The sequence below is a fragment of the Saimiri boliviensis genome, chromosome 8, assembly GCF_048565385.1.
Source record: "Saimiri boliviensis isolate mSaiBol1 chromosome 8, mSaiBol1.pri, whole genome shotgun sequence".
NCBI classification, from domain to species: domain Eukaryota; kingdom Metazoa; phylum Chordata; class Mammalia; order Primates; family Cebidae; genus Saimiri; species Saimiri boliviensis.
In genome coordinates, this window is record NC_133456.1 from 14,039,955 (window position 1) to 14,052,192 (window position 12,238).

Genomic DNA, 12,238 nt, shown 5'->3' on the forward strand with positions numbered 1-12,238 from the left:
TGCCCACCTTGGCCTTCCTAAGTGCTGGGATTACAGACGTTAGCCACTGTGCCTGGCCAGAGCTGTTGTTTTAACTAATGCTGTATATTCTGCCTTATATGCCACCTCATCAAATACAGCCCATTCTTTCATTCTTCAGGTCTCTGAAGGATTCAGGTGCTTGTTGTGGAGCATATTTTCTCACATCTGAAAGGAGGAAGAGAACATGTATTGAATATTACCATTTAGGGATCAGCTACTTTAGTATTATCAAAGGTATCTTTCCATTGAGTACCAAGACTACCTTGGGGAATGAAATTTGTCAGATGAAAAATACATAGTTTGAGTAAAGGGAGAGATGTTAAGTCAAACTAACACTTTCAAGTAAGAGTGTGTTTATCCTGTGGTTTACCATTGTCCAATGGCCAAAGTGTTTGTTTTTGGCAGCCTTACCTACATTTCTTTCTGTTAGTTACTTCCTAGATAAATATAGTCACTATGCAGAGCTGCAAAACTCCCACTGGTAATAAGTACCATATTTTTTTTTTTACATCCAGAATCCCCTATTCCTTGTTAGCAAGTATTTGTAACTAACTCACATGTTAAGCAACAGTGTCCATCTCTGGGTGGCATGAGTACTTGCCAGGTCTTATTCTACATGTGTTTGCACTTCACTGTTAAACTGTTAGTTTCGTTTTATTGATGAGGAAATAGAGGTTTAAAGAGGTAACTGGCAAAACCATGATTTGGGTCCTGATCTGTCTTAACTTACCTGCCAATGCCTTGTATCACTGCACTTGCTGTTGTGGTTTGCCTGTTGTACTCAGCCTTTATTCATGTTCCCAGTGGCTTTCTGTTTTGTGAAGTCACCAAGCCAATCCAGCTGGAGGTCCTTTGATTTGGTTTCTTCCTCTTTATGGAATATTTACCTTTTCTTTCTCATCTCCTATGTTTCAGCTAAAAGGCCACCTTTTCAGAGACACTTCTTTACTTGCTCTGAAGTGTCCACCTACCCAATTCCTCTCTAACATATTTATGTTTATCCTTTGTATAGCATTTTTCAAAATCGGATAAATTTTTGTTTATTTTGGCTATATCCCTTACCAGCCACTGAAAGTGTTGTTATTACAGGTGTGAGTGACCACACCTGACCCCCTCCCCCTTTTGTTTTAAATAAGAGACAACATCTTGCTGTGTTGCCCAGGCTGGACTTGGACTTCTGGCCTTCAGTGATTCTTCCACTTCAGCCTCCGGAGTGTCTGGGACTGTAGGTGTGCACTGCTGAACCCAGCATTCCATGTTCTTTCTATCTTCATCGTGTCTTACCTAGTGCCAACAGTCACAGTAATGATAAAAAGCTTAAATGTTACAGGCATATGATAATGTAATTTCTTGTTCTTTACCTCTTACGTATTCTATCCTGGCAGTTTTACTTTTCACTGTGGAAATCAACTGTCTAGTTTATAAATTTTACCTGGGCTTTCTCTCATGTTGAGCCCTCTATCCTCAGAAGACATTAATAGTCTAAGATTAGTAAGGGATTGTTGTTTGTTTTTTTTTTTTTGAGACAGAGTGTCGCTCTTGTGACCCAGGCTGGAGTGCAATGGCGCGATCTGGGCTCACCGCAACCTCCGCCTCCTGGGTTCAAGCAATTCTCCTGCCTCAGCCTCCTGAGTAGCTGGGACTACAGGCACGCGCCACCATGCCCAGCTAATTTTTTGTATTTTTAGTAGAGACGGGGTTTCACCACATTGACCACAATGGTCTCGATCTCTCGACCTCATGATCCACCTGCCTCGGCCTCCCAAAGTGCTGGGATTACAGGCTTGAGCCACCGCGCCCGGCGGGATTGTTGTTTTACTCACCTGTTGTTTTACTCATCATTTATTCACTTCTTCTGGAACCCAAAATGTTGTTATTTTAGCAAAGCTCCGGAGACAAGAATCATGATCAAGTCCCATATTTGTTACTAAGTAAGATCATGACTATGATATTAGCTCAAGTAGTAATTAATTATAAATTCCCCACTGTTTGAAATTTTCAATGATCTTTGCTTTGAATTTCTAATCACTTGTGTACTTTTGTGTAAAATTCTATTTTGCTGAATTATTCAGAGTGATTTTTCTTTAATAATGCTCTTATTGCATTCCTTTTCTCTGTGCAGTATCAGTTCTTAAACCATAAATTCCAAATAACCCAAAGAGCATTTACCTGTTTTTAAAATAAATTGTATGTTTTGGTTTTGCAGATGAGCAGGAGGAAGAAACAGTCACAGCAGGAGGAAAGGTAACAATTCAGTTAAGTCTGGTGTGAGAGAGCTTTTCTAAGGGTCCTGCGTATTGAGCAGTAGAAACACTGAATTGGGCATAGCTTCAGAAATTTTCTGTTTTGAAGCCCTTCTGGTTTTTGATTTTTTTTTTTTTTTTTTTTTTTTTTTTTTAGTTTTTTCCTCAGGGAAAACAAATACAACATAAGAACCATTTCTGGAAGATTTTTTTCTTTTGTTGGTTTTTTTTGTTTTGAGACAGGCTCTTGATCATGGCTCACTGTAGCCTTGACCTCCTGGGCTCAGGTGATCCTCCCAGTTCAACCTCCCAAGTAGCTGAGACTACTTTTGTTCACCACTATACACAGCTAATTTTTTTAGTTTTTGTAGAGATGGAGTTGTAGAGATGGAGTTTTTCCATGTTGCCCAGGCTGGTTGTGAACTTCTGGGCTCAAGTGATCTGCCTGCCGCGGCCTCCCAAAGTGATGGGATTACAGGTGTCAACCACTGCACTTGGCAAAATACTTGCCTTTATTGGACCCCAAGATTTTACTTAGAGGGAATTTTCATCTTCCCTGCTAGTGTCCCTTACGTGCTATAATTACTAGTTTCATACTCCCCTGGTTGCAAGGTAATGTTCAGAGCTGACCACAGTGTTTCAGATGTTATCTGACAGTGCAGATGAGCAGGGGCCATGTGTTGTCTTGATTCTTTTTATTACCATTTCTATTGGTGCAGCCTTAACTTAACAGCCAGTGTAGATTTTGAATCATACTTTGACCTCTCTTAAGCCTTATTGAGAACTACTTCCTGCTTTATCAATTCTGCTATAGAGGTACCTCAGTCAAAAAGGTACCTGTGCCAGAGGTACCTCATTATGCTGTTGGAACATTAGATTTAAGGCAGGATTTAACTTTTAAAAATAAATGGTGTCTAATTTTACTCAAGCTTTCATGTTTGACTGTGTGATTAACTCCTAATCATGAAATAATTTTCTTAATTTGCTGAATATAGATTTTTTTTCATTGAAGCAAATTAATTCCCTAAGATGATCCTTGTTGTGTACATTCAAGAAAGAACTATGCATGACAGGATTTCCAGAAAAGTATTTAAACAAACTATTTTCTTATGACTCTTCACCTGTATTGTTTTTATGATTTAAAAAAAATCAAAGTTAGTTAGCCAAAGAGCCATTATTAATGAACATAACATGTGCCAAAAGATGTCATTATTTAGAGTAAATAGATACTGGCCCATATAACCTCAGCATTTTGGAAAGCTGAGATGGGAGGATTGCTCTAGTCTTTTTAAATAGAAAGTGCTGAGTGCTGTGGATCATGCCTGTAATTCTAGTTCTTTGAGAGGCCATGGTGGAGAATCACTTTTAGCCGGTAGTTCAAAACTAGCCTGCGCAACACAGGGAAACCCTACAGCTACAAAAACTTAAAAAATTAGCTCAGTGTGGTGACACCTGCCTGTGGTCCCAGCTAAAAAGGAAAGTCAAATTCTTTCTTTTTAATGCCAAGAATAAGAGGAATTCAGTCTTATACCAGTCATTTGTATAGCTTAAAAGGATTGCAGATAGTGTCTCTAAAGCAGTCTCCCACAATGTCATCCTTGTTTTCTGATTGAGGTCATTAAAACTTAAACTGTTCACCTTTGTTCATTGCAATGCCAGCCTCTTCCTGTTTTTCATGAATAAGGGAAAGTTTTTGTGTCCTAATTGATTTGTGAAGTCTATACCACAAAAATGTATTAACTAAATTAAGCCAAAATAAAAACGGATTAACATTGAGAATATTTTTGGCTAGCTTCTGTGATTTGGGAAATAAAATTTGTTACCCTTTTCATCATTATTATCACATATGTATTCAACATCATTTAAGTAATAACTAAAATCCTTGGTGCTTTCATGCTTTAAATTTCTTCCTTTTTGCTAACCTCATGGAAACTATTGAGTTTATAGGTAGTAACACTAGAGCGTCACTTCAAATACCATAACACAGGAAATTCAGCTTGAATTAAGTTAAAGGTAGAAATTATTGTGGAACCATTGTGAAAGAAAACTGATTTGAAATTTGAGTTTTTGCTTATTTTGTTTTTTTGAGTCAGGGTCTTGCCTAGGCTGGAATGCAGTATAGTGGTGTAAACCCTGCTCAGTGCAGCCTTGACCTCCCAGGCTCAAGTAGTCCTCCTGACTTCAGCCTCTCAAGTAGCTGGGACTACAGGCATGCACCATTACGTCCAGCTAATTTCTAAATTTTTAGTAGAGATGAAGTCTCACTATGTTGCCCAGGCTGGTCCTGATATTCTGGTCTCAAGTGATCCTCCTGCGTTGTCCTCCCAAGTGCTGGGATTACAGGTGTGAGACACCTTACCCAGCCCATAATATGATTTCTTTCTAGAAAAGAATTTCATAAGGTTACAAATAATAAAATCACCACAGAGAGAAAATTGGAAAACATTTCATTATCAAGAAAAGTATTTAAAATAAATTTAAGTGTATACGATAAAAATGTATATCAAGTAAACATTTACTTCAGATTAAGAAAAACTGGACAAGGAACAATCAAGGTATTATGGAACGAGATTTAGGTTATGAGTTATTTATTTAATCTGAAGGCCTATGCGTTGAAACAGACTTTCTTAATCAACTTGCTAATTAATCTTGTTATGAGAGATCTACCTTCTCTGCATTGATTCCCTCATCGTCGTAAATGAGCAACAAAACCTTCTCTCAGCTGGCTGTCTTGTACCTTAAATACTGTGAAAGGTTGTTTTTACTTGAAAATTGTTTTTCTGATATCTGAAATTTAATCAGGGAGCTTCGTTTTCTTTTATTTATTCATTTTAGGTGAATTTCTTTTTCTTTTCTTTCTTTCTTTTTTTTTTTTTTTTTTTTTTTGAGATAGAGACTCACTCACTCTGTCACCCAGGCTGGAGTGCAATGGCACAATCTCAGCTCACTGTAACCTCCGCCTCCCGGGTTCAAGTGATTCTCTTGCCACAGCCTCCTGAGTAGCTGGGATTACAGGTGCGTGCCACCATGCCCAGCTAATTTTTGTATTTTTAGTAGAGATGGGGTTTCAACATCTTGGCCAAGGCTGGTCTTGAACTCCTGACTTCATGATCCACCCGCCTTGGCCTCCCAAGGTTCTGGGATTACAAGTGTGAGCCACTGCGCCTGGCTAGCTTCATTTTATTTAACCTAACAATTAAAGTGTGAGAGATGTTATGTATATATTTCTGTAGTTCTTTCTTTGAACTTTGTCTTCTTTTCTATAGGAAGATGAAGATCCTTCCAAAGGTGACCAGAGTCGGTTGGTTGACCCTGGTGAAGATAATGTGACAGAGCAGACCAATCACATTATTATTCCTAGTTATGCATCATGGTTTGATTATAACTGGTGAGTGGACCACTTCCATCTGTGAGCATGGAACTGAGCAGTACAAGAACTTGCCTTGAAATCAGGTTGTGCCTCTCTGCCCATGTTTCTCATCAGAAATTACTCTCACCTTGGATGAAGGGAGATGGAAAGTGATTTTTATATTTGGAATGTGTTTTTTTAAGAAATCAATTTAGGTATTGAAACTAGATTTTGTTGTAATTTAGGTTTGTAAAATTTAGGTTTGTAAGCTTGAACCTAACTTGTTTAGAATCTGCTATAATTCAGACAGGCAAATACTTGAATATTATTGTAAAATGTTTTAAGTTATTATAAAACGTTTTTAAAGCCTAATTTAAAAACATTAACTGAAAAGTTCCAGAAGTAAACAGTTTGTAAGTTTTAAATTGTGTGCTGTTCTGAGTAGTAGAATGAAATCATGCATTGTCCTGCTAGGGACATGAATCATCCGTTTTTTTCAGCATGGACACACTGTTCATGCTACCCACCTGTTAGTCATTTAGTATTCGTATCAGTTATTAGATCAATTCTCAAGGGATTGCAGTGCTTCTGTTTAAGGAACCCCCATTTTAGTTAATGGCCCCAATGCATAAAAGGTAGTGATGGTGATAGTTCAGATATGCTAAAGTGAATCTGTGAAGTGCTTCCTTTAAGTGAAAAGGTGATTGTTGCTGACTTAAAAAAAACTGTGTGCTGAGCTAAGATCTGTGATAAGAACAAATCTATTCATGAATTTGTATATAATAAATTGTTATAATTGTTCTTTTTTATTATTAGTTTTTGTTAATTTCTTCCTGTGCCTAATTTATAAATTAAACTTTATCATAGAGGGGTGTGTGTGTATGTATGTATATGTATATGTCTATGTAGGAAAAAACCTCCGTGTATATGGAGTTAGGCACTGTCCACAGTTTCAGGTATCCATTTGGAGTCTTGGAACATAAACTCTACAGACACGAGGGGACTACTGTATATAAAGAAAAAAGTCACCTGGCTTGGTGGCAAACACACGTAATCCCACTCCTCGGAGGCCAAGGTGGGCAGATCACCTGAGGGCAGGAGTTCGAGAGTAGCCTGGCCAAAATGGCAAAACCCTGTCTTTACTAAAATTACAGAAAAATTAGCTGTGCATGGTGGCATGCACCTATAATCCCAGCTACTCGGGAGACTGAGGCTTGAACTCGAGAGACGGAGATTGCAGTGAGCCGAGATCTAGCCTTTGTACTCTAGCCTGGGCAACAAGAGCAAGAATCTGTCTCAAAAAAAAAAAAAAAAAAGTAATAATTCTCACTACCCTATAATAGCTTTTTTAATTTTAATTTTTTTTGAGACAGAGTGCCAGGCTGGAGTGCAGTGGCACAAATCTTGGCTCACTGCAACCACTGCCTCCTGGGTTTACGTGATTCTCCTGCCTCAGCCTACTAAGTAGCTGGGACTATAGGAGTGCGCCACCATGCTCACCTATTTTTTGTATTTTTAGTAGAGACCGGGTTTTACCATGTTGGCCAGAATGCTGTCAGTCTCTTGCCTTGTGATCCACCCTTCTCGGCCTCTCAGGGTGCTAAGATTACAAGCATGAGCTACCACACCTGGCCTAGCTTTATTTTAATAGGAAACATTTTAACATTAGGAGGCTTTCAAATGTAAATACTGGCATGTAAAACAGTTTAAAAATAAACAGACCTCCTTAGCATTCATATTCTCTCTTTCTTTTTTCTTTTTTTTTTTTTTTTTTTTTTTTTGGGAGACACAGTTTCACTCTTGTTGCCCAGGCTAGAGTATAATGGTATGATCTCTGCTCACCACAACCTCTGCCTCCCGGTTTAAATGTTTCTCCTTCCTCAGCCTCTCGAGTAGTTGGGATTGCAGGCGTATACCACTATGCCTGATTAATTTTGTATTTTTAGTAGAGAAGGGGTTTCACTATGTTGGTCTGGTTGGTCTCAAATTCCTGACCTCAGGTGATCCGCCTACCTCCCAAAGTGCTAGGATTATAGGCGTGAGCCACCATGCCCAGCTCTCTCTGTGATTTTTTTTTTTTTTTTTTTTTTTAAATAGGAAGCACTGTGGCATGCTTGGAGCATAGTTATATGTAACAGGAGTACTGACTGCCTTTTCTGTTGATTACATATGAGGGTGTGGCTGTTTCATATTAGGCTGATTTTTGTTTGTTTGTCGGTTTTATTTTTGAGACTGAGTCTCACTCTGTTGCCCAGGCTGGAGTGCATTTGACATGTCTTATTTTTGTCTTACATCATGCTATGACTCAAATATTGAGACTTTGCTGAGTACCTTTAAAACCGACTGAATGCTATTTCGAAATGTTTTAGTAAGTATAATGTGGAACAGAATAAATATATATCTTTTTGAACATCAGTCTTCATTACATTTGTTACTATCTTTAATTATTTTTAAACATTTTTAATTATTTAAAGAATTTTTTTGTGTCCTAATCATTTGCAATTATGTGTTTAACATTCAGAATTTTTATTTATTTATTTTTTTTTAATTTTTATTTTTTTCTGAGACGGAGTTTCGCCCTTGTTACCCAGGCTGGAGTGCAATGGCGCGATCTCGGCTCACCGCAACCTCCACCTCCTGGGCTCAGGCAATTCTCCTGCCTCAGCCTCCTGAGTAGCTGGGATTACAGGCATGTGCCACCATGCCCAGCTAATTTTTTGCACTTTTAGTAGAGACGGGGTTTCACCATGTTGACCAGGATGGTCTCGATCTCTCGACCTCGTGATCCACCTGCCTCGGCCTCCCAAAGTGCTGGGATTACAGGCTTGAGCCACCGCGCCCGGCTGCATTCAGAATTTTTAAACTCAAATTTTTGCTTTTGCCTCACAATAAAATGATGTTTATTTTATTTTATATTTTATTTGAGATGGAGTCTCACTCTGTCGCCTAGCTGGAGTGCAGTGGAACGATACTGGCTCACTGCAACCTCTACCTCCCGAGTTCCAGCAATTCTTTGCCTCCTCCCGAGTAGCTGGGATTACAGGTGCCCGCCACCACGCCCAGCAACTTTTGTATTTTTAGTAGAGATGAGGTTTCACCATATTGGCCAGACTGGTCTCAAATCCCTGATGTCAAATGATCTGCCCGCCTTGGCCTCCCAAAGTGTCGGGATTACAGGCATGAGCCATCAACCCTGGCTTGTTTATGAATTTGTAATGTAACCTTTTGTAAACTGATACCAATTTTCATTTCATAAACAATTATCAATATATGACATACTAAATAGTAAAGACTAAATTACTTTTAAAAAACGTATCTTTAGCTATTTTATGCACTTTCAATTATTCCAAAATAGATGTTCTGTTAAAATTGAGAAACTTTAACACTTATTAGTAGAATGACCTAAGAGGACACACATGAGAAACTAGCATTCTTTTTCTCTAAAATTAGCAGAAAGGGGCTGGTGCTGTGGCTCTGGTCTGTAACCACAGCACTTTGAGAGGCTGAGGCTTGTGGATTGCTTGAGCCCAGGAGTACAAAACCAGCCTGAGTAACATAGTTATACCTTGTCTCTACAAAAAAACTTTTTAATTAACCAGGTGTGATGGCATCTGCCTGTCCCAGCTTTCCTGGAGGCTGAGGCTGAAAGATTGCTTGTGCTTAGGAGTTCTAGGTTACAGTAAAGTAGCTATGATTTTTTCACTGCACTACAGTCTGGGTGACAGGAATGAGACCCTGTCTCTTAAAAAAGAAAAAAATGGACTGGATGCAGTGGCTAATGCCTGTAATCCTAGCACTTTGGGAGGCCTAGAGGGACAGATCACAAGATCAAGAGATTGACACCAGCCTGACCAACATGGTGAAACCTCATCTCTACTAAAAATGCAAAAATTAGCCGGGCTTGGTGGTGTGTGCCTGAAGTCCCAGCTACTTGGGAGGCTGAGGCAGGAGAATTGCTTGAATCCGGGAGGGCAGAGGTTGGCAGCGAGGTGAGATCATACCATTGCACTTCAGAGCGAGACTCTGTCTCAGGGGAAAAAAAAAAAAAGTTTTTTTAAAAATTAAAAGTTAAATAAAATTAGAAAATAGAAAAGTCATTACAGTAACAACTATATAAGATTATCATTTACAGAAACGTTTTCATTTGCCTGATCATCTTTGCATGTCACAGTACATTCAGTTAGAGAGCTAATGAAAATATTAGTTATGAATACAGGTTTTTTTTTTTTAAGTGGGCTCTTCCTAACCTGTAACAATGAAATCAGTGGGAGTTGCATAAGAATTATGTAATTAGTTCTTTACATTTATTATTATTTTAGAAGTCATTATGTATATTTATATAGCATTAATTCATCTTAGAAATTGTCCTTCTATAAGTTTTCAGGTAATTCATTGTACTTATAAAGGTATTTGACCCTGCAGATCCAATTCAATTTAAACATCACCAAATACTCAAAAGAGTGAATAATTTGAATTATATTCCCAGACCATTGATTTGCTCTTTGCCATGCAGCCGGTACTTACCTGTTACATCTCTTAAAAGCCACTGAGAAACTAAAATGTCATCAAGAAGAAACCTAGACTTGTATTAGCAGGAGAAACTTTGTGCTAAATATACAGTTGGTTCATTTGTATACTGTGTTAGGCCTGATCATTTTACCTGCTCTCTACTCTGCTTATAACCTATAACATTTCATAAGCTTATTAGTGTTTTTATATGTTGTCAAAATTCTGTGATATTAAAAGCAATTAATAATTGAAATTTAAAAAAAATAATTTATCACAGTGTTTCTGAGAGCTGGACAAAGGCTCATTTATGTTAACAGCCTGAGAAGCTGAGACTTGCCAATTCATTGTCTACACGCTGGTCATTTGTTTCATCAGTTTTGTTGTCATGCCATGCCAGCTACTTTTTTTTGGTCGCTAATTTTCAAAGAAGTCTTTATACCTTGTGGCTTCATATCTAGTCAGTGTATTATGCCAAAAAATAATAAATGTATGGTTTTCAGTGTGTCGATAGCAGTTTTCTAGTTTGGTTATGGAAATAGAAAAACTAAAGTATTGGGAGTGAGAAAGAGAAAGCTTTCTTTAAACTTTCTTATATGCTGTTAATACATAGAAACTAGTGTAAGCCAATTAATTTTGGCAAGCAGTATTCAAGTTTTGGATTCATCACTTTTTTTTTTTGAGACGGAGTTTCGCTCTTGTTACCCAGGCTGGAGTGCAATGGCGCAATCTCGGCTCACCGCAACCTCCGCCTCCTGGGTTCAGGCAATTCTCCTGCCTCAGCCTCCTGAGTAGCTGGGATTACAGGCACACGCCACCATGCCCAGCTAATTTTTTGTATTTTTTAGTAGAGACGGGGTTTCACCATGTTGACCAGGATGGTCTCGATCTCTTGACCTCGTGATCCACCCGCCTCGGCCTCCCAAAGTGCTGGGATTACAGGCTTGAGCCACCACGCCCGGCCTCATCACTTTTACTTAGAAAATTTTATGATTTTATTATTTTAAAAAGAAGACTCCTAAACCTCTTTTTTTTTCTTCTTTTCAGTATTCATGTGATTGAACGGCGTGCTCTTCCTGAGTTCTTCAATGGAAAAAACAAATCCAAGACTCCAGAAATGTGAGGCCAGTGTTTAAAAAAACTTGTTTATTTGCCTGTGTGTGGTAGGCGCTCTTGAAGCATGCACCTGAGTTTCTTATTGCTGATTCTTTCAAGTTTGCAAATACTTCTTTCAGAACAGTGTTCATATCTCATTTGCATAGCATTCCATGGTACAAAGGAAATTTTATCTAGTTTTGTTTCTGTTGGGTGGTTTTGGTGTTTTTTTTGAGACAGGGTCTTGCTCTGTTGCCCAGGCTGGTATGCAGTGGCATGATCTCGGCTCATGGCAGTGCCTGCCTCCTGGGCTTAAACGATCCTACCACCCAGCCTCTTGAGTAGCAGGGACTACAGACATATGTCACCACACCTGGCTGTTTTTTGGGGGGGGGGGGGGTGCGTGGAGATGAGGGTTTCTTTATGTTTCCTAGGCTGTTCTTTCTAAATCTTGAACTATATGCACATCAACTCTTGGAGTTAAAGTTTGAATTCAGTAAACCAGTTTTTACTATAATGAATTAAGACTTTCTTTCTTTCTTTCTTTTTTTTTTTTTTTTAAATTATTTGAGATGGAGTCTTGCTCTGTTGCCTAGGCTGGAGTGCATTGGTGTGATCTCAGCTCACTGCAGCCTTTGCCTCTCAGGATTCAAACTATTCTCCTGCCTCAGCCTCCCAAGTAGCTGGGACTACAGGCATGCACCACCACACTCATATTTTTTTTATTTTTATTTTTAGTAGAGATGGGGTTTCACCATGTTTGCCAGGCTGGTCTTGAACTCCTGACTTTAAGAGATCCATTTGGCTTGGCCTCTCTAAGTGCTGGGATTACAGGCATGAGCTGTCATCCCCAGCCTGTCCTAACACCTCTTAGCTTGTGTGTGCATGTATGCTATGGATTCTTTCTATTCATCCAGGAGAAAAATAGAATCTTTATCTTATCTTCCTGTTGGAACGACTGCTAATTAAAAGATTGCCAGATATGATGATATACCTGCATGTGAATTGAGCTTAATTGCATAAA

General features: G+C 38.7%; 1 protein-coding gene across 2 annotated transcripts in view; it reads left to right on the forward strand.

The window, feature by feature from the left end:
• The window catches only part of SMARCC1 (SWI/SNF related BAF chromatin remodeling complex subunit C1), a 204,525-nt gene that overhangs the window by 94,422 nt on the left and 97,865 nt on the right, over positions 1 to 12,238 (forward strand). For both annotated transcript variants that reach the window (XR_012518724.1, XM_074403944.1), the window contains exons 13-15: positions 2,228 to 2,265; positions 5,531 to 5,652; positions 11,167 to 11,238. Coding sequence is in view for 1 of the 2 variants with exons in the window: in XM_074403944.1 (XP_074260045.1) it covers positions 2,228 to 2,265; positions 5,531 to 5,652; positions 11,167 to 11,238 (232 nt within the window). In the remaining variant the exon portion in view is untranslated. The remainder of the gene's footprint in view (positions 1 to 2,227; positions 2,266 to 5,530; positions 5,653 to 11,166; positions 11,239 to 12,238) is intronic.